At 47.4% G+C, this 21,405-nt stretch overlaps 1 protein-coding gene across 2 annotated transcripts in view; it reads left to right on the forward strand.

Annotated features, from left to right (window-relative positions):
- Positions 1-290: 290 nt before the first annotated feature.
- The window catches only part of ids (iduronate 2-sulfatase), a 35,815-nt gene continuing 14,700 nt past the window's right edge, over positions 291-21,405 (forward strand). Inside the window, exons 1-8 of one of the 2 annotated variants that reach the window (XM_079556981.1) lie at positions 291-378; positions 6,922-7,053; positions 7,406-7,583; positions 8,094-8,182; positions 8,299-8,499; positions 9,866-10,036; positions 10,913-11,039; positions 18,480-18,641. In XM_079556981.1, coding sequence (XP_079413107.1) covers positions 331-378; positions 6,922-7,053; positions 7,406-7,583; positions 8,094-8,182; positions 8,299-8,499; positions 9,866-10,036; positions 10,913-11,039; positions 18,480-18,641 — 1,108 coding nt within the window. In that variant the 5' untranslated portion in view covers positions 291-330. Of the gene's footprint in view, positions 379-764; positions 859-6,916; positions 7,054-7,405; positions 7,584-8,093; positions 8,183-8,298; positions 8,500-9,865; positions 10,037-10,912; positions 11,040-18,479; positions 18,642-21,405 lie in introns of those variants that run through there. The other variant, XM_079556980.1, reaches the window with a different exon arrangement.

Consider the following 21,405-nt stretch of genomic DNA (forward strand, 5'->3'; position numbering starts at 1 on the left):
GAAATATATGTTTTTATTGTATTTAATAAAGTGCATCAACATAAACAACATTGTAAAGGCAAAAAGTCACTGAGCAACAAAGATTAAACAACATTATTTATTCTGTGTTTGGATTGAACTAATAAAACAACAAACAATCCTGAGGGAACTGAGGCACATTTGTGCAGCAGGACCTTCTCCCCCCCCCCCGGCCCCCCCAGCCCTACTTCTTTGTTGTATTTTCATCCTCGTTTAAGATTTGGGTAAAGCCGAACTGGAGAAAATGCGCGCGGTTCAGGCGGGGGTTAAGAGGTTAATAAAACAACTCCTCTGACGTAAATAAAAGCCTGTATGACTTTGTGCTGGAATTTCTCGTGTAGACCTGGCAACGCGCCTGACGTCATACGTTTAACCGTGAAATAAATAATGACGCTGTTCGTTATATTGTTGTATTACTGTTATACTACTGTTATATTACTGTTGTATTACTGTTATATTACTGTTGTATTACTGTTATATTACTGTTGTATTACTGTTAGTACTGTTCTATTATAATGCTATTATAGTTTAATGACATAATGTAATTAGTCCTTTTACAGACTGAGCTCCTTTGGTTTAATCCAGTGAAACATCTGTGACTAACGCGTTAATCTAATAAAGTAAGTGAATTAAACCGAAGTCATTAACTTGATTTTAATCTGATATCCGGGGGGCGGGGCGTCTGCAGCACGGACCAATAGGATGTCAACCCGGAAGTGTTTTTAAGGAAACAAAACAAACAGGTGAACGTGGGAAGTTTAGACCAGAGGAAAATGTCGCTCTCGGATCTAAATGTTTGTGTTTTGTTTGTGCTGCTGCTGAGCGCGGGCGCGAGGAGAGGTGAACTTAAACTTAACTTATGTTTGATTTAATGCATTTGATTATTCATTGTTTTAGGCTTTAGTGAAGACTGTGATTTACACTTTATACAAAACAGTGATTCAGAGGAAAGTGCTTTAGTTTGAAGGAAAATGTCATTATCAGGATTTCTTAACATTCATCTCTGGCATGAATAAATATGAACTGTTTTCTATGAGTTATAACCTGTAACAATATGTAATAATATTGTTTGTTCAGGTTAGAGCCGCCACTAGGGGGCGAACAAGGGCTGCTCTGAGTAGTGAGCCAGAGAGGAAGGCACTTTAACAGAACCCTAATGTTCTGTAATCATAATGACACTTGAATTAATGTATTTGACCTTTGTTTAACCTCTTAACACCCGCCTGACCTGAGCACATTTTCCCCAGTTCAGCTTTACCCAAATCTAGAAACGTCTTGAACATAGCATGAGGGAAACGCAGCAAAAAAAGGGATGAAAAAGTGACACAAAATTGGGCCACAATAAAGTGTGAAAAACGCAGAACAGAACAATGTAGAATTGGGTAAACCAGGTTAAACTCATCCACATTTATCTGATAACCTGTCCCATTGTGGCCTGAGCCAAAGCCGGAGCAGAACCACATGGAGGCCTCGGGACTTCTTCTGGTTTTCTTTTAAAAATCTGCCATAAAGGCCAGAGTTGTGCAGTTACGACTAATACTTGTTCTGTGGACAGTTTCCCCCACCTGAGCTGCAGCTCTCCGTTCATCCAGGGCTCTTGGAAACAGCTGTGGTCAGTCCTTTCTCAGTACTTTGAGATGTTTTTATAACATAACCCAGCTTTACACTTCAGTCACTTTATCCTGGACCTGTCTGTGTTCTTGGCCTTCATGAAGCTTCTGCTCCACAATAGTCTCTCACAGACCTGAGACCATCACAGACCTGAGACCATCACAGACCTGAGACCATCACAGACCTGAGACCATCACAGACCTGAGACCATCACAGACCTGAGACCATCACAGACCTGAGACCATCACAGACCTGAGACCATCACAGACCTGAGACCTGAGACCATCACAGACCTGAGACCGTCACAGACCTGAGACCATCACAGACCTGAGACCTGAGACCATCACAGACCTGAGACCATCACAGACCTGAGACCATCACAGACCTGAGACCATCACAGACCTGAGACCATCACAGACCTGAGACCGTCACAGACCTGAGACCGTCACAGACCTGAGACCTGAGACCGTCACAGACCTGAGACCATCACAGACCTGAGACCATCACAGACCTGAGACCATCACAGACCTGAGACCATCACAGACCTGAGACCATCACAGACCTGAGACCATCACAGACCTGAGACCGTCACAGACCTGAGACCATCACAGACCTGAGACCGTCACAGACCTGAGACCATCACAGACCTGAGACCTGAGACCTGAGACCATCACAGACCTGAGACCATCACAGACCTGAGACCATCATCACAGACCTGAGACCTGAGACCTGAGACCATCACAGACCTGAGACCTGAGACCGTCACAGACCTGAGACCATCACAGACCTGAGACCATCACAGACCTGAGACCATCACAGACCTGAGACCATCACAGACCTGAGACCATCACAGACCTGAGACCATCACAGACCTGAGACCATCACAGACCTGAGACCATCACAGACCTGAGACCATCACAGACCTGAGACCGTCACAGACCTGAGACCATCACAGACCTGAGACCGTCACAGACCTGAGACCATCACAGACCTGAGACCATCACAGACCTGAGACCGTCACAGACCTGAGACCATCACAGACCTGAGACCATCACAGACCTGAGACCATCACAGACCTGAGACCATCACAGACCTGAGACCATCACAGACCTGAGACCATCACAAACCTGAGACCATCACAGACCTGAGACCATCACAGACCTGAGACCTGAGACCATCACAGACCTGAGACCATCACAGACCTGAGACCTGAGACCGTCACAGACCTGAGACCGTCACAGACCTGAGACCATCACAGACCTGAGACCATCACAGACCTGAGACCATCACAGACCTGAGACCGTCACAGACCTGAGACCAGACCTGAGACCTGAGACCATCACAGACCTGAGACCGTCACAGACCTGAGACCGTCACAGACCTGAGACCATCACAGACCTGAGACCATCACAGACCTGAGACCATCACAGACCTGAGACCATCACAGACCTGAGACCATCACAGACCTGAGACCGTCACAGACCTGAGACCGTCACAGACCTGAGACCATCACAGACCTGAGACCATCACAGACCTGAGACCATCACAGACCTGAGACCATCACAGACCTGAGACCATCACAGACCTGAGACCATCACAGACCTGAGACCATCACAGACCTGAGACCATCACTGACCTGAGACCATCACAGACCTGAGACCATCACAGACCTGAGACCATCACAGACCTGAGACCATCACAGACCTGAGACCATCACAGACCTGAGACCATCACAGACCTGAGACCATCACAGACCTGAGACCATCACAGACCTGAGACCATCACAGACCTGAGACCATCACAGACCTGAGACCTGAGACCATCACAGACCTGAGACCATCACAAACCTGAGACCATCACAGACCTGAGACCGTCACAGACCTGAGACCTGAGACCATCACAGACCTGAGACCGTCACAGACCTGAGACCATCACAGACCTGAGACCATCACAGACCTGAGACCATCACAGACCTGAGACCATCACAGACCTGAGACCGTCACAGACCTGAGACCGTCACAGACCTGAGACCGTCACAGACCTGAGACCATCACAGACCTGAGACCTGAGACCATCACAGACCTGAGACCTGAGACCGTCACAGACCTGAGACCGTCACAGACCTGAGACCATCACAGACCTGAGACCGTCACAGACCTGAGACCATCACAGACCTGAGACCTGAGACCGTCACAGACCTGAGACCAGACCTGGGACCATCACAGACCTGAGACCTGAGACCTGAGACCTGAGACCATCACAGACCTGAGACCAGACCTGAGACCTGAGACCATCACAGACCTGAGACCATCACAGACCTGAGACCATCACAGACCTGAGACCGTCACAGACCTGAGACCGTCACAGACCTGAGACCAGACCTGGGACCATCACAGACCTGAGACCAGACCTGAGACCTGAGACCATCACAGACCTGAGACCATCACAGACCTGAGACCATCACAGACCTGAGACCATCACAGACCTGAGACCATCACAGACCTGAGACCGTCACAGACCTGAGACCATCACAGACCTGAGACCATCACAGACCTGAGACCATCACAGACCTGAGACCATCACAGACCTGAGACCATCACAGACCTGAGACCATCACAGACCTGAGACCATCACAGACCTGAGACCTGAGACCATCACAGACCTGAGACCTGAGACCATCACAGACCTGAGACCTGAGACCATCACAGACCTGAGACCTGAGACCATCACAGACCTGAGACCATCACAGACCTGAGACCATCACAGACCTGAGACCATCACAGACCTGAGACCATCACAGACCTGAGACCATCACAGACCTGAGTCCATCACAGACCTGAGACCATCACAGACCTGAGACCATCACAGACCTGAGACCATCACAGACCTGAGACCATCACAGACCTGAGACCATCACAGACCTGAGACCATCACAGACCTGAGACCATCACAGACCTGAGACCATCACAGACCTGAGACCGTCACAGACCTGAGACCGTCACAGACCTGAGACCAGACCTGAGACCATCACAGACCTGAGACCATCACAGACCTGAGACCATCACAGACCTGAGACCATCACAGACCTGAGACCGTCACAGACCTGAGACCATCACAGACCTGAGACCATCACAGACCTGAGACCTGAGACCATCACAGACCTGAGACCATCACAGACCTGAGACCATCACAGACCTGAGACCATCACAGACCTGAGACCATCACAGACCTGAGACCATCACAGACCTGAGACCATCACAGACCTGAGTCCATCACAGACCTGAGACCATCACAGACCTGAGACCATCACAGACCTGAGACCATCACAGACCTGAGACCATCACAGACCTGAGACCATCACAGACCTGAGACCATCACAGACCTGAGACCATCACAGACCTGAGACCTGAGACCATCACAGACCTGAGACCATCACAGACCTGAGACCATCACAGACCTGAGACCATCACAGACCTGAGACCATCACAGCAGCTGCATCTGAGCTGACATTAGAAACACACAGGTCGACTCTAACATGTGATCATTCAGAATCATCAGGAAACTTCTGAAGGCACTTGTGTCACTAAAAGGAAAGGGGGCGGGACTTATGCACATCACACTTTACAGTTTTTTTTATTTATAACAAAAGAATGTAAATCATGTATGAACTTCATTTCACTTCATGACTGTGTCACTGAGTGTGTGGGATATTAATATATATATTATATATATATATATATATATATATATATATATATATATGTATTAAATATATTTATGTTTATGGTCCATAGTGTGAGGGGGCCATACTTGGCCCACGGCAGATGTGGTCCATAGTGTGAGGGGGCCATACTTGGCCCACGGTAGATGTGGTCCATAGTGTGAGGGGGCCATACTCAGCCCACGGCAGATGTGGTCCATAGTGTGAGGGGGCCATACTCAGCCCACGGCAGATGTGGTCCATAGTGTGAGGGGGCCATACTCAGCCCACGGCAGATGTGGTCCATAGTGTGAGGGGGCCATACTCAGCCCACGGCAGATGTGGTCCATAGTGTGAGGGGGCCATACTCAGCCCACGGCAGATGTGGTCCATAGTGTGAGGGGGCCATACTCAGCCCACGGCAGATGTGGGCCATAGTGTGAGGGGGCCATACTCAGCCCACGGCAGATGTGGTCCATAGTGTGAGGGGGCCATACTTAGCCCACGGCAGATGTGGTCCATAGTGTGAGGGGGCCATACTTGGCCCACGGTAGATGTGGGCCATAGTGTGAGGGGGCCATACTTGGCCCACGGTAGATGTGGGCCATAGTGTGAGGGGGCCATACTTAGCCCACGGCAGATATGGTCCATAGTGTGAGGGGGCCATACTTGGCCCACGGTAGATGTGGGCCATAGTGTGAGGGGGCCATACTTGGCCCACGGTAGATATGGGCCATAGTGTGAGGGGGCCATACTTGGCCCACGGTAGATATGGGCCATAGTGTGAGGGGGCCATACTTGGCCCACGGTAGATATGGGCCATAGTGTGAGGGGGCCATACTCAGCCCACGGCAGATGTGGGCCATAGTGTGAGGGGGCCATACTTGGCCCACGGTAGATATGGGCCATAGTGTGAGGGGGCCATACTTGGCCCACGGTAGATATGGTCCATAGTGTGAGGGGGCCATACTAGGCCCACGGCAGATATGGTCCATAGTGTGAGGGGGCCATACTTGGCCCACGGTAGATGTGGTCCATAGTGTGAGGGGGCCATACTTGGCCCACGGTAGATATGGTCCATAGTGTGAGGGGGCCATACTCAGCCCACGGCAGATATGGTCCATAGTGTGAGGGGGCCATACTTAGCCCACGGCAGATGTGGGCCATAGTGTGAGGGGTCCATACTCAGCCCACGGCAGATGTGGGCCATAGTGTGAGGGGGCCATACTTAGCCCATGGCAGATGTGGTCCATAGTGTGAGGGGGCCATACTTGGCCCATGGTAGATGTGGTCCACAGTGTGAGGGGGCCATACTTAGCCCATGGCAGATGTGGTCCATAGTGTGAGGGGGCCATACTTGGCCCATGGTAGATGTGGTCCACAGTGTGAGGGGGCCATACTTAGCCCACGGTAGATGTGGGCCATAGTGTGAGGGGGCCATACTCAGCCCACGGTAGATGTGGTCCATAGTGTGAGGGGGCCATACTTAGCCCATGGCAGATGTGGTCCATAGTGTGAGAGGGCCATACTAGGCCACGGTAGATGTGGGCCTTGTAACTCTGCTGATGGAGGATTTGTTTTTCCCAGATCAGAGGAATGTGCTGTTCATCATCGCCGACGACCTGAGGACGTCTCTCGGTTGCTATGGCGACTCCGTGGTAAAGTCTCCGAACATCGACCAGCTGGCCTCGCACAGCCACGTGTTTCTGAACGCTTTCGCCCAGGTACAACATGACAGAGGAGGTTCATGGACTAATGTAGGAGCCATGCAGGGTTCAGGTGGTTTCTCCTGTGGATGAACGGCGTGTGAGGGGGTACGTGCACGCGGTGATGGTGGCACCGTGGGAGTGGTTTACTCTTAGTGCACACGCTCATCTGAGCTGTGTGTCTGTGCTGATATATATTTATAAATATATATGTATATACATATATTATATTATATTAGCCTCCCGTTTTTGAGAAGTTTGGAGTCAAACACCACATAACGTTAGCTGAAAACAGTAGAGCAGTTTCAATGTAAATATCTCTTCTTTATAAATATATAAAAATATAAATATCTTCTTCTTCTTCTTGTAGCAGGCCGTGTGCGCCCCGAGCCGCACGTCTCTCCTGACGAGCCGCCGCCCCGACACCACTCGCCTTTACGACTTTAAGTCCTACTGGAGGACTCACGCGGGGAACTACTCCACACTGCCACAGTACTTCAAACAGAACGGATACTTCACCAAGTCCGTGGGCAAAGTCTTCCACCCAGGTGCTTCCTTAAAGTATCACCTTCAGTCAAACACAGCGGAGCTTACACAGGATTATTATAGTTTAAACTTAGCCTTGATTTGTCCCTGATGTACTGCACATTTACGATGACGTCACCAATACTTTACACCGAAATGGAACCTGAACATGTAATAATAATACTGAAAAAAAAACATAACAGATTAATTTGTATGTGATTTGTTCATTTATCGCCTAATGTGAGCTTTTTAGTAAAACTCTTTAGTTAAACTTTCTGTACTTTAGTGTGAGCGGCCGCTGTCTTTGGAGAAACACAATTGTGAGAGGAAAATGTACGTGATATTTTATAAAACTAACAAACCAATTTTAGCTTTTGCGACGCTAACGCCAGATTTCAATGGTTTGCTCCGTTAAACACTAATCAGTGATACAAGTGTGTCATTAAAACCCACTTTCCGACATAAAAACGGACACAAACCGACAATGACGTCACTTGAAAGCAGCAGTAACATGGAGTCTCGTCTGTGTTCAGGCATCGCCTCGAACCACACGGACGACTTCCCCTTCAGCTGGTCTGTGCCCGCCTACCACCCAGCGTCCTTCGCCTTCGAGAAGAAGAAGGTACCGTTCATACACTGGACACGACTCAAACGTGCATTCAATCCACTGACTGTTTCTGCTGTAAAAGTTGCTCCAGAATAAACACCACATCTGTGAACGTTCTTCTTCTTCCCCAGATGTGCCGCGGCCCAGACGGGCGGCTCCACGAGAACCTGCTGTGCGCCGTGGACGTGAAGCTGCAGCCGATGGCGACTCTTCCCGACATCGAGAGCACGGACGAAGCGCTGAGTTTCCTCAAGTCACGACCGGATCCAGATCAGCCCTTTTTCCTCGCAGTCGGCTTCCACAAACCACACATCCCCTTTAGGATCCCACAGGTACTACAGCCCCTTCAGGATCCCACAGGTACTACAGCCTCCTTCAGGATCCCACAGGTACTACAGCCCCTTTAGGATCCCACAGGTACTACACCTCCTTCAGGATCCCACAGGTACTACATCCCCTTTAGGATCCCACAGGTACTACAGCCCCTTCAGGATCCCACAGGTACTACACCCTCCTTCAGGATCCCACAGGTACTACACTCTGTACAGCCTCCTTCAGGATCCCACAGGTACTACAGCCCCTTCAGGATCCCACAGGTACTACAGCCTTCTTCAGGATCCCACAGGTACTACAGCCTTCTTCAGGATCCCACAGGTACTACAGCCCCTTCAGGATCCCACAGGTACTACAGCCCCTTTAGGATCCCACAGGTACTACACCCTGTACACCCCCTTTAGGATCCCACAGGTACTACACCCCCTGCAACTTTTCTTTGCATTTTACTGCAGTTTTAACAAAGGGGGCTGTGGTGAATACAATAGTCGCTTAAAGCTGATATCTGGAGCTGTGCCTCCCCCCTGCCCCCCGCTCAGCTGAGGCAGTGGGCAGGCTGATATCTAGAGCTGTGCCTCCCCCTGCCCCCCGCTCAGCTGAGGCAGTGGGCAGGCTGATATCTAGAGCTGTGCCTCCCCCCTGCCCCCCGCTCAGCTGAGGCAGTGGGCAGGCTGATATCTGGAGCTGTGCCTCCCCCTGCCCCCGCTCAGCTGAGGCAGTGGGCAGGCTGATATCTGGAGCTGTGCCTCCCCCTGCCCCCCGCTCAGCTGAGGCAGTGGGCAGGCTGATATCTGGAGCTGTGCCTCCCCCTGCCCCCCGCTCAGCTGAGGCAGTGGGCAGGCTGATATCTGGAGCTGTGCCTCCCCCTGCCCCCCGCTCAGCTGAGGCAGTGGGCAGGCTGATATCTAGAGCTGTGCCTCCCCCCTGCCCCCCGCTCAGCTGAGGCAGTGGGCAGGGCAAACGGGCACCTGCCGCTCAGAGCCTTTCCTCCATGGATTCATGGGTAAAATAAAGCCTTGAAAAAGCCTATGAGAACAGAAGATATGACGCCCGGTTTATGTCGTGCATTGCTGCTTCGTCCAACAGTTCAACAGCATTGTTCTAAAAACTACGTTGCAAGAAAGCACTTAACGCGAACGCGCCTGCACCTTTTATCGGTCAGATCAAAGCTTATGGTGAAAGCAGGTACAGTAGCAGAGAAATCAGAAAGCACAAAAGTCCAGAACTGCGCTGACGGGGCTTTCAGTGCTTGGGCGGGTCGGATGGACAAGTGTGAGTGAGTTACAAACTAATAACTGATAGATGTAGGGGAGGTAATAGGAGTTTTCCCACATTTCTACAGCCTGATGAGTCGTTTGTGTTCAGGAGTTTCTGAGCCTGTACCCTGTGGAGCGCATGTCTCTGGCCCCGGACCCTGACGTGCCTGAACGGCTCCCCCTGGTGGCCTATAACCCCTGGACAGACGTCAGGCTGAGGGAGGACGTGCAGAGCCTCAACCTCAGCTTTCCCTTCGGACCCATCCCCAAAGACTTCCAGGTGAGACTCTTCCCCAGAGACTTCCAGGTGAGACTCTTCCCCAAAGACTTCCAGGTGAGACTCTTCCCCAAAGACTTCCAGGTGAGACTCTTCCCCAAAGACTTCCAGGTGAGACTCTTCCTTAAAGACTTCCAGGTGAGACTCTTCCCCAAAGACTTCCAGGTGAGACTCTTCCCCAAAGACTTCCAGGTGAGACTCTTCCTTAAAGGAACAGGCCACTGTTTTTCCACACTGAGATATGTTCTTACCTTAGCTTTGACGAGTTCTTTAGGACCTGTCTGATCTTCAGTCACGTAAACACAGCACAGACGGCGTTAGCATTTAGCCTCTCCCTCTCTCCTCTATAGCTCCAAAACAGGTCAAGATAGAAGCTCCCAAGCTCTTCCACGTTTTCCCTATTTAAATATGGTTACGTGAAGTAATAATACCAGGAGTAGTTTGAAATCCGCGCAGTAATCTTCACTTTACTGTGCGGATGCCAAACTACTCCTGGTATTATTCCGCCTTACAATATAGTTCCCCCTTTTATCCACTTAGAAAATCCACATTGTGTAATTGTGTGTAATTATACTTTGTAGTGGAACACTTCACGTAACCATATTTAAATAGGGAAAACGTGGAAGAGCTTGGTAGCTTCTATCTTGACCTGTTTTGGAGCTATAGAGGAGAGAGGGAGAGGCTAAATGCTAACGCCGTCTGCGCTGTGTTTACGTGACTGAAGATCAGACAGGTCCTAAAGAACTCGTCAAAGCTCAGGTAAGAACATATCTCAGTGTGGAAAAACGCTGGCCTGTTCCTTTAAAGACTTCCAGGTGAGACTCTTCCTTAAAGACTTCCAGGTGAGACCCTCAGAGAGAACCTGTTTCCTTGTTTCAGTTACGGATCCGTCAGCATTACTTCGCTGCCGTGTCGTACCTGGACTCTCAGGTCGGACGTTTGCTCAGCGCCTTCGACCGTCTGGGACTCAGCCACAACACGACTGTGGTGTTCAGCTCCGACCACGGTGAGAATACTGCAGTACAAGTACACAACACGACTGTGGTGTTCAGCTCCGACCACGGTGAGAATACTACAGAATACTGCAGTACAAGTACACAACACGACTGTGGTGTTCAGCTCCGACCACGGTGAGAATACTACAGAATACTGCAGTACAAGTACACAACACGACTGTGGTGTTCAGCTCCGACCACGGTGAGAATACTACAGAATACTGCAGTACAAGTACACAACACGACTGTGGTGTTCAGCTCCGACCACGGTGAGAATACTACAGAATACTGCAGTACAGGTACACAACACGACTGTGGTGTTCAGCTCTGACCACGGTGAGAAAACTACAGAATACTGCAGTACAAGTACACAACACGACTGTGGTGTTCAGCTCCGACCACGGTGAGAATACTACAGAATACTGCAGTACAAGTACACAACACGACTGTGGTGTTCAGCTCCGACCACGGTGAGAATACTACAGAATACTGCAGTACAAGTACACAACACGACTGTGGTGTTATTCTGAATGTAGTAATAATTATACATGTTATGCACTTCACACTGTAAAACAGCTCAAAGTGCTACAGGTAGAACACAAACATAGACACAGTAAAAGAAGAAAAAGCAATACGAGCGATCGCTGTTGTTGTTTACTCTGCCATTTTGGCCGGAGGTTTTGGTTATGGGCGGCTGATGCATCAGGTCTAACTCGGTTTTATAAAATGATAGATCTGTTACAGCGCAAGAGAAGCAAAGCCCTGTTTATGGACATTGTTTTTGCTGATTAAAGGATTTTAATAAAATGTTTATCAAATATGAAAATGTAAAATGCCGACCACGGCCAACGGATGTGACGACATCGTGACCGCTCGTCTGCAAAAGGTCTTCAAGTTGACTTTAAAGCCTGAGTCGACTGTGGCGCCCTCAGGTGGTGGGGAGGGTCTCCTATCATGCAGGCTTGTCTGGGGCCTGGAGTTGGTTTCTGTCAGAGGAGATTTGTCTGCAGGGCCAGCCCGAGACTATTTGGCGCCCCCTCCAGCAGTTGGTGCCCTAGGCGGCTGCCTCTGTCGCCTATGCCCAGGCCCTGGATGTTGGGTCGGTTTGTGACTGTTGATAAGTTCACAGAGGTGCCGTACACTCATTGATAGGTCAGTCCTGAACAGGAGGTTTATGGAGGACCCTGGCAGAGCAGAGTCATTTAGTCTTTTTATGAACATGTGATAAATGAAATGAAAAACATTCAAGTGGATTCAAATTGGCATTAAATCTACATTTATTGGAAAATTACGAAATTGCTAAACATTTTTTATTTAAAATCTAAAACATGTTCAGCTACGGTTGGGCTCAAATTGACCCAATTTTTCTGCTTTAAAGTTTCCCAGTTATGTCTGTTTGAAATGAAACATGCAGCGATATATTTTTTTTCTTTTTCTGCGAATGTGTTATTAAAATATAGTTACTTGGGCATTGAAAATGGCATTAAAACGCATTACATTAAAATTAAACTTGCTTCTGCCTCTATAAACCCTGTTTTTAATTCTAGTAAATGGTCTTTTTTCCACCTACAGTCGGCTCAAAGCGAATTACATCATGGAACCACTCACTCTTTCACTCTCTTATTCAGACACAGGCCTGTCCCTCATACATTCATACAGCAGTGCAGACACTGAAGGAGAGAAGTGTCTTGCCCAAGGGCACAGCGACAGTGTGCACATTCTCCTGCGGCTGCACTACTGGTCCTCCAGCAGAGGGCAGTGTGGTCCCTCGCTCCTGTAAAAGAATAAATAAATATGTGCTTGTTTTTCTCAGTGATGCTGCAGTGAGGCTGAGGAGGATTCTCTGTAAACGCCTCATTAAAAACAGCTTCTGTCGCCAGAAAAACTGTGACTAAACATAATTATGTGCCTTCCCTTTGGCTCCGGAGCTCTCGGTCTCAGACACCAACTTGCTCACGTTTAAAGACTCGGGGAAAAGCAGAGTTTAGTGTCGAGGTGGAACATTTATTTCTTTAATGAACATATTTGGCATAAAACATGTATTAATTGAGTAATTGTAAAAGGGGCAGACTCTTCACTGCTCCTTTTCTTTCAGCTATACTTTAACTAAATTAATTAATCAAAATGAAAACAATACAAGACCAAATCTTACTAAAACGAAGTGATATTTGAGATGAGACTCTTTTCCGCGGGACAAGCAATAAAAGTAAACTGTCAAAATGAAGGCCTTAAATGTCATTAAAAAGCATTACATTGGAATCAAACTAGGATTAAATGTACATTACTTGGGAAATAGTAATATTGCTGAAGTATTTTTACTGCATAATTTTGTCAAAAATACAAAAAGTATCGTCCAAAACCCAATGAGCTGCAGTTTTGTTTTCTTCACTCAAAGGTTTTTCCTGTTGTGTCCAATTTGCTTTTGAATACTGACATTTCACTCATTCCTCTGTTTGATGAAATGTTGTAAATATTAATACAATGCTGCCTGTATGAATCAACCTGAACCTCCATCGATGACGCCGACAAAAAACCCAAAGCAAAAAGCCCTCCCACACTTTTCTCCCATTAAAATGTCTCTGATGTAAAACTATGATTTATAATCAGAAGATCAAAGTGAGTCATAATCACGAACCTGTCTCTAATACTGCACAGTAAGTTTATGACGATTTGCTTTGTAGATTCTCACTGAACGCCTCATTTAAGAATGAACACAGATGGAATTATGTGTTTATTACTGCTTTGCACTTTTGACATTTTCTCCTTGAGCTTCACTTCAGACATTAAACCATTTCAGGGACAAGGACCTGATGAAGCTCATGGAGAAAAGGCCAAGAATGAAGAGAATTTAAAATATTAAACAGATTTGGAGTTATTTCAAGAAGAAGAAAAATAATAAGAAGAAGAGCTTTATTTGTGTAGCTCCTTGTGTGATGTCTTACTCAGGCTGGTCTATGAGAGTTTTAGTGTTTCAGTTGTTTCTCCCTCCTGTGTGATGTCTTACTCAGGCTGGTCTATGAGAGTTTTAGTGTTTCAGCTGTTTCTGCCTCCTGTGTGATGTCTTACTCAGGCTGGTCTATGAGAGTTTTAGTGTTTCAGTTGTTTCTGCCTCCTGTGTCATGTCTTACTCATTCTGGTCTATGAGAGTTTTAGTGTTTCAGCTGTTTCTGCCTCCTGTGTGATGTCTTACTCAGGCTGGTGTATGAGAGTTTTAGTGTTTCAGCTGTTTCTGCCTCCTGTGTGATGTCTTACTCAGGCTGGTCTATGAGAGTTTTAGTGTTTCAGCTGTTTCTGCCTCCTGTGTGATGTCTTACTCAGGCTTGTCTATGAGAGTTTTAGTGTTTCAGTTGTTTCTGCCTCCTGTGTGATGTCTTACTCAGGCTGGTCTATGAGAGTTTTAGTGTTTCAGCTGTTTCTGCCTCCTGTGTGATGTCTTACTCAGGCTGGTCTATGAGAGTTTTAGTGTTTCAGCTGTTTCTGCCTCCTGTGTGATGTCTTACTCAGGCTGGTCTATGAGAGTTTTAGTGTTTCAGTTGTTTCTGCCTCCTGTGTGATGTCTTACTCAGGCTGGTCTATGAGAGTTTTAGTGTTTCAGCTGTTTCTGCCTCCTGTGTGATGTCTTACTCAGGCTGGTCTATGAGAGTTTTAGTGTTTCAGCTGTTTCTGCCTCCTGTGTGATGTCTTACTCAGGCTGGTCTATGAGAGTTTTAGTGTTTCAGCTGTTTCTGCCTCCTGTGTGATGTCTTACTCAGGCTGGTCTATGAGAGTTTTAGTGTTTCAGTTGTTTCTGCCTCCTGTGTGATGTCTTACTCAGGCTGGTCTATGAGAGTTTTAGTGTTTCAGCTGTTTCTGCCTCCTGTGTGATGTCTTACTCAGGCTGGTCTATGAGAGTTTTAGTGTTTCAGTTGTTTCTTCCTCCTGTGTGATGTGTTACTCATTCTGGTCTATGAGAGTTTTAGTGTTTCAGTTGTTTCTGCCTCCTGTGTGATGTCTTACTCAGGCTGGTCTATGAGAGTTTGTGTTTCAGCTGTTTCTGCCTCCTGTGTGATGTCTTACTCAGGCTGGTCTATGAGAGTTTTAGTGTTTCAGTTGTTTCTGCCTCCTGTGTGATGTCTTACTCAGGCTGGTCTATGAGAGTTTGTGTTTCAGCTGTTTCTGCCTCCTGTGTGATGTCTTACTCAGGCTGGTCTATGAGAGTTTTAGTGTTTCAGCTGTTTCTGCCTCCTGTGTGATGTCTTACTCAGGCTGGTCTATGAGAGTTTTAGTGTTTCAGTTGTTTCTGCCTCCTGTGTGATGTCTTACTCAGGCTGGTCTATGAGAGTTTTAGTGTTTCAGTTGTTTCTGCCTCCTGTGTGATGTCTTACTCAGGCTGGTGTATGAGAGTTTTAGTGTTTCAGCTGTTTCTGCCTCCTGTGTGATGTCTTACTCAGGCTGGTCTATGAGAGTTTTAGTGTTTCAGCTGTTTCTGCCTCCTGTGTGATGTCTTACTCAGGCTTGTCTATGAGAGTTTTAGTGTTTCAGTTGTTTCTGCCTCCTGTGTGATGTCTTACTCAGGCTGGTCTATGAGAGTTTTAGTGTTTCAGCTGTTTCTGCCTCCTGTGTGATGTCTTACTCAGGCTGGTCTATGAGAGTTTTAGTGTTTCAGCTGTTTCTGCCTCCTGTGTGATGTCTTACTCAGGCTGGTCTATGAGAGTTTTAGTGTTTCAGCTGTTTCTGCCTCCTGTGTGATGTCTTACTCAGGCTGGTCTATGAGAGTTTTAGTGTTTCAGCTGTTTCTGCCTCCTGTGTGATGTCTTACTCAGGCTTGTCTATGAGAGTTTTAGTGTTTCAGTTGTTTCTGCCTCCTGTGTGATGTCTTACTCAGGCTGGTCTATGAGAGTTTTAGTGTTTCAGCTGTTTCTGCCTCCTGTGTGATGTCTTACTCAGGCTGGTCTATGAGAGTTTTAGTGTTTCAGTTGTTTCTGCCTCCTGTGTGATGTCTTACTCAGGCTGGTCTATGAGAGTTTGTGTTTCAGCTGTTTCTGCCTCCTGTGTGATGTCTTACTCAGGCTGGTCTATGAGAGTTTTAGTGTTTCAGCTGTTTCTGCCTCCTGTGTGATGTCTTACTCAGGCTGGTCTATGAGAGTTTTAGTGTTTCAGTTGTTTCTGCCTCCTGTGTGATGTCTTACTCAGGCTGGTCTATGAGAGTTTTAGTGTTTCAGTTGTTTCTGCCTCCTGTGTGATGTCTTACTCAGGCTGGTCTATGAGAGTTTTAGTGTTTCAGTTGTTTCTGCCTCCTGTGTCATGTCTTACTCAGGCTGGTCTATGAGAGTTTTAGTGTTTCAGTTGTTTCTGCCTCCTGTGTGATGTCTTACTCAGGCTGGTCTATGAGAGATTGTGTTTCAGTTGTTTCTGCCTCCTGTGTGATGTCTTACTCAGGCTGGTCTATGGGAGTTTTAGTGTTTCAGTTGTTTCTGCCTCCTGTGTGATGTCTTACTCAGGCTGGTCTATGAGAGATTGTGTTTCAGTTGTTTCTGCCTCCTGTGTGATGTCTTACTCAGGCTGGTCTATGAGAGTTTTAGTGTTTCAGTTGTTTCTGCCTCCTGTGTGATGTCTTACTCAGGCTGGTCTATGAGAGTTTGTGTTTCAGTTGTTTCTGCCTCCTGTGTGATGTCTTACTCATTCTGGTCTCTGGGAGTTTTAGTGTTTCAGTTGTTTCTGCCTCCTGTGTGATGTCTTACTCAGGCTGGTCTATGAGAGTTTTAGTGTTTCAGCTGTTTCTGCCTCCTGTGTGATGTCTTACTCAGGCTGGTCTATGAGAGTTTTAGTGTTTCAGCTGTTTCTGCCTCCTGTGTGATGTCTTACTCAGGCTGGTCTATGAGAGTTTGTGTTTCAGTTGTTTCTGCCTCCTGTGTGATGTCTTACTCAGGCTGGTCTATGAGAGTTTTAGTGTTTCAGTTGTTTCTTCCTCCTGTGTGATGTCTTTCTCAGACTGGTCTGAGAGTTTTAGTGTTTCAGCTGTTTCTGCCTCCTGTGTGATGTCTTACTCAGGCTGGTCTATGAGAGTTTTAGTGTTTCAGCTGTTTCTGCCTCCTGTGTGATGTCTTACTCAGGCTGGTCTATGAGAGTTTTAGTGTTTCAGCTGTTTCTGCCTCCTGTGTGATGTCTTTCTCAGGCTGGTCTATGAGAGTTTTAGTGTTTCAGTTGTTTCTGCCTCCTGTGTGATGTCTTACTCAGGCTGGTCTATGAGAGTTTGTGTTTCAGTTGTTTCTGCCTCCTGTGTGATGTCTTACTCAGGCTGGTCTATGAGAGTTTTAGTGTTTCAGTTGTTTCTTCCTCCTGTGTGATGTCTTTCTCAGACTGGTCTGAGAGTTTTAGTGTTTCAGCTGTTTCTGCCTCCTGTGTGATGTCTTACTCAGGCTGGTCTATGAGAGTTTTAGTGTTTCAGCTGTTTCTGCCTCCTGTGTGATGTCTTACTCAGGCTGGTCTATGAGAGTTTTAGTGTTTCAGCTGTTTCTGCCTCCTGTGTGATGTCTTACTCAGGCTGGTCTATGAGAGTTTTAGTGTTTCAGCTGTTTCTGCCTCCTGTGTGATGTCTTACTCATTCTGGTCTATGAGAGTTTTAGTGTTTCAGCTGTTTCTGCCTCCTGTGTGATGTCTTACTCAGGCTGGTCTATGGGAGTTTTAGTGTTTCAGCTGTTTCTGCCTCCTGTGTGATGTCTTACTCAGGCTGGTCTGTGAGAGTTTTAGTGTTTCAGCTGTTTCTGCCTCCTGTGTGATGTCTTACTCAGGCTGGTCTATGAGAGTTTTAGTGTTTCAGCTGTTACTGCCTCCTGTGTGATGTCTTACTCAGGCTGGTCTATGAGAGTTTTAGTGTTTCAGTTGTTTCTGCCTCCTGTGTGATGTCTTACTCAGGCAGGTCTATGAGAGTTTTAGTGTTTCAGCTGTTTCTGCCTCCTGTGTGATGTCTTACTCAGGCTGGTCTATGAGAGTTTGAGTGTTTCAGCTGTTTCTGCCTCCTGTGTGATGTCTTACTCAGGCTGGTCTATGAGAGTTTTAGTGTTTCAGCTGTTTCTGCCTCCTGTGTGATGTCTTACTCAGGCTGGTCTATGAGAGTTTTAGTGTTTCAGTTGTTTCTGCCTCCTGTGTGATGTCTTACTCAGGCAGGTCTATGAGAGTTTTAGTGTTTCAGCTGTTTCTGCCTCCTGTGTGATGTCTTACTCAGGCTGGTCTATGAGAGTTTTAGTGTTTCAGTTGTTTCTGCCTCCTGTGTATGTCTTACTCAGGCTGGTCTATGAGAGTTTTAGTGTTTCAGCTGTTTCTGCCTCCTGTGTGATGTCTTACTCAGGCAGGTCTATGAGAGTTTTAGTGTTTCAGTTGTTTCTGCCTCCTGTGTGATGTCTTACTCAGGCTGGTCTATGAGAGTTTTAGTGTTTCAGCTGTTTCTGCCTCCTGTGTGATGTCTTACTCAGGCTGGTCTCTGGGAGAACATGGAGAATGGGCCAAATACTCGAACTTCGATGTGGCGACTCGGGTCCCGCTCATGTTCTACGTCCCTGGTGTCACCACGGAAACCAAGACGACCAAAACCTTCCCCTTCATCAACGTTTTCGGATCCACACCGAGGTTTACCAGTAAGACTAACCCACACCGAGCTTCACCAGCAAGACTAACCCACACCAAGCTTCACCAGTAAGACTAACCCACACTGAGCTTTACCAGTAAGACTAACCCACACCGAGCTTCACCAGCAAGACTAACCCACACCAAGGTTTACCAGTAAGACTAACCCACACTGAGCTTCACCAGTAAGACTAACCCACACTGAGCTTTACCAGTAAGACTAACCCACACTGAGCTTTACCAGTAAGACTAACCCACACTGAGCTTTACCAGTAAGACTAACCCACACTGAGCTTTATCAGTAAGACTAACCCACACCGAGCTTCACCAGTAAGACTAACCCACACCGAGCTTCACCAGTAAGACTAACCCACACCGAGCTTCACCAGTAAGACTGACCCACACCAAGGTTTACCAGTAAGACTGACCCACACCAAGGTTTACCAGTAAGACTAACCCACACCGAGCTTCACCAGTAAGACTAACCCACACCGAGCTTTATTAGTAAGACTAACCCACACCGAGGTTTACCAGTAAGACTAACCCACACCGAGCTTTATTAGTAAGACTAACCCACACCGAGCTTCACCAGTAAGACTAACCCACACCGAGCTTCACCAGTAAGACTAACCCACACTGAGCTTTACCAGTAAGACTAACCCACACTGAGCTTTACCAGTAAGACTAACCCACACTGAGCTTTACCAGTAAGACTAACCCACACTGAGCTTTATCAGTAAGACTAACCCACACCGAGCTTCACCAGTAAGACTAACCCACACCGAGCTTCACCAGTAAGACTAACCCACACCGAGCTTTATTAGTAAGACTAACCCACACCGAGCTTCACCAGTAAGACTAACCCACACCGAGCTTTACCAGTAAGACTAACCCACACCGAGCTTCACCAGTAAGACTAACCCACACCGAGCTTTATTAGTAAGACTAACCCACACCGAGGTTTACCAGTAAGACTAACCCACACCGAGCTTCACCAGTAAGACTAACCCACACCGAGGTTTACCAGTAAGACTAACCCACACCGAGCTTTATTAGTAAGACTAACCCACACCGAGCTTCACCAGTAAGACTAACCCACACCGAGCTTTACCAGTAAGACTAACCCACACCGAGCTTTATTAGTAAGACTAACCCACACCGAGGTTTACCAGTAAGACTAACCCACACCGAGCTTTATTAGTAAGACTAACCCACACCGAGCTTCACCAGTAAGACTAACCCACACCGAGCTTTACCAGTAAGACTAACCCACACCGAGCTTCACCAGTAAGACTAACCCACACCGAGCTTCACCAGTAAGACTAACCCACACCGAGCTTTACCAGTAAGACTAACCCACACCGAGCTTTACCAGTAAGACTAACCCACACTGAGCTTCACCAGTAAGACTAACCCACACCGAGCTTCACCAGTAAGACTAACCCACACTGAGCTTTACCAGTAAGACTAACCCACACTGAGCTTCACCAGTAAGACTAACCCACACCGAGCTTCACCAGTAAGACTAACCCACACTGAGCTTTACCAGTAAGACTAACCCACACTGAGCTTCACCAGTAAGACTAACCCACACCGAGCTTCACCAGTAAGACTAACCCACACCAAGCTTTACCAGTAAGACTAACCCACACCGAGCTTTATCAGTAAGACTAACCCACACCGAGCTTTACCAGTAAGACTAACCCACACCGAGCTTCACCAGTAAGACTAACCCACACTGAGCTTTACCAGTAAGACTAACCCACACCAAGCTTTACCAGTAAGACTAACCCACACCGAGCTTTATCAGTAAGACTAACCCACACCGAGCTTTATCAGTAAGACTAACCCACACCGAGCTTTACCAGTAAGACTAACCCACACCGAGCTTTATCAGTAAGACTAACCCACACCAAGCTTTACCAGTAAGACTAACCCACACCGAGCTTTATCAGTAAGACTAACCCACACCGAGCTTTATCAGTAAGACTAACCCACACCAAGCTTTACCAGTAAGACTAACCCACACCGAGCTTTATCAGTAAGACTAACCCACACCGAGCTTTATCAGTAAGACTAACCCACACCGAGCTTTATCAGTAAGACTAACCCACACTGAGCTTCACCAGTAAGACTAACCCACACTGAGCTTTATTAGTAAGACTAACCCACACCGAGCTTTACCAGTAAGACTAACCCACACCGAGGTTCACCAGTAAGACTAACCCACACTGAGCTTTATTAGTAAGACTAACCCACACTGAGCTTTACCAGTAAGACTAACCCACACCGAGCTTTACCAGTAAGACTAACCCACACCAAGCTTTACCAGTAAGACTAACCCACACCGAGCTTTACCAGTAAGACTAACCCACACCGAGGTTCACCAGTAAGACTGACCCACACCGAGGTTTATCAGTAAGACTAACCCACACCAAGCTTTACCAGTAAGACTAACCCACACCGAGGTTTATCAGTAAGACTGACCCACACCGAGGTTTACCAGTAAGACTAACCCACACTGAGCTTCACCAGTAAGACTAACCCACACTGAGCTTCACCAGTAAGACTAACCCACACTGAGCTTCACCAGTAAGACTAACCCACACCGAGCTTCACCAGTAAGACTAACCCACACCAAGCTTTACCAGTAAGACTAACCCACACCAAGCTTCACCAGTAAGACTAACCCACACCGAGCTTCACCAGTAAGACTAACCCACACTGAGCTTTATTAGTAAGACTAACCCACACCGAGCTTTACCAGTAAGACTA

The sequence above is a fragment of the Gobius niger genome, assembly GCF_951799975.1.
Source record: "Gobius niger genome assembly, chromosome: 5".
NCBI lineage: Eukaryota > Metazoa > Chordata > Actinopteri > Gobiiformes > Gobiidae > Gobius > Gobius niger.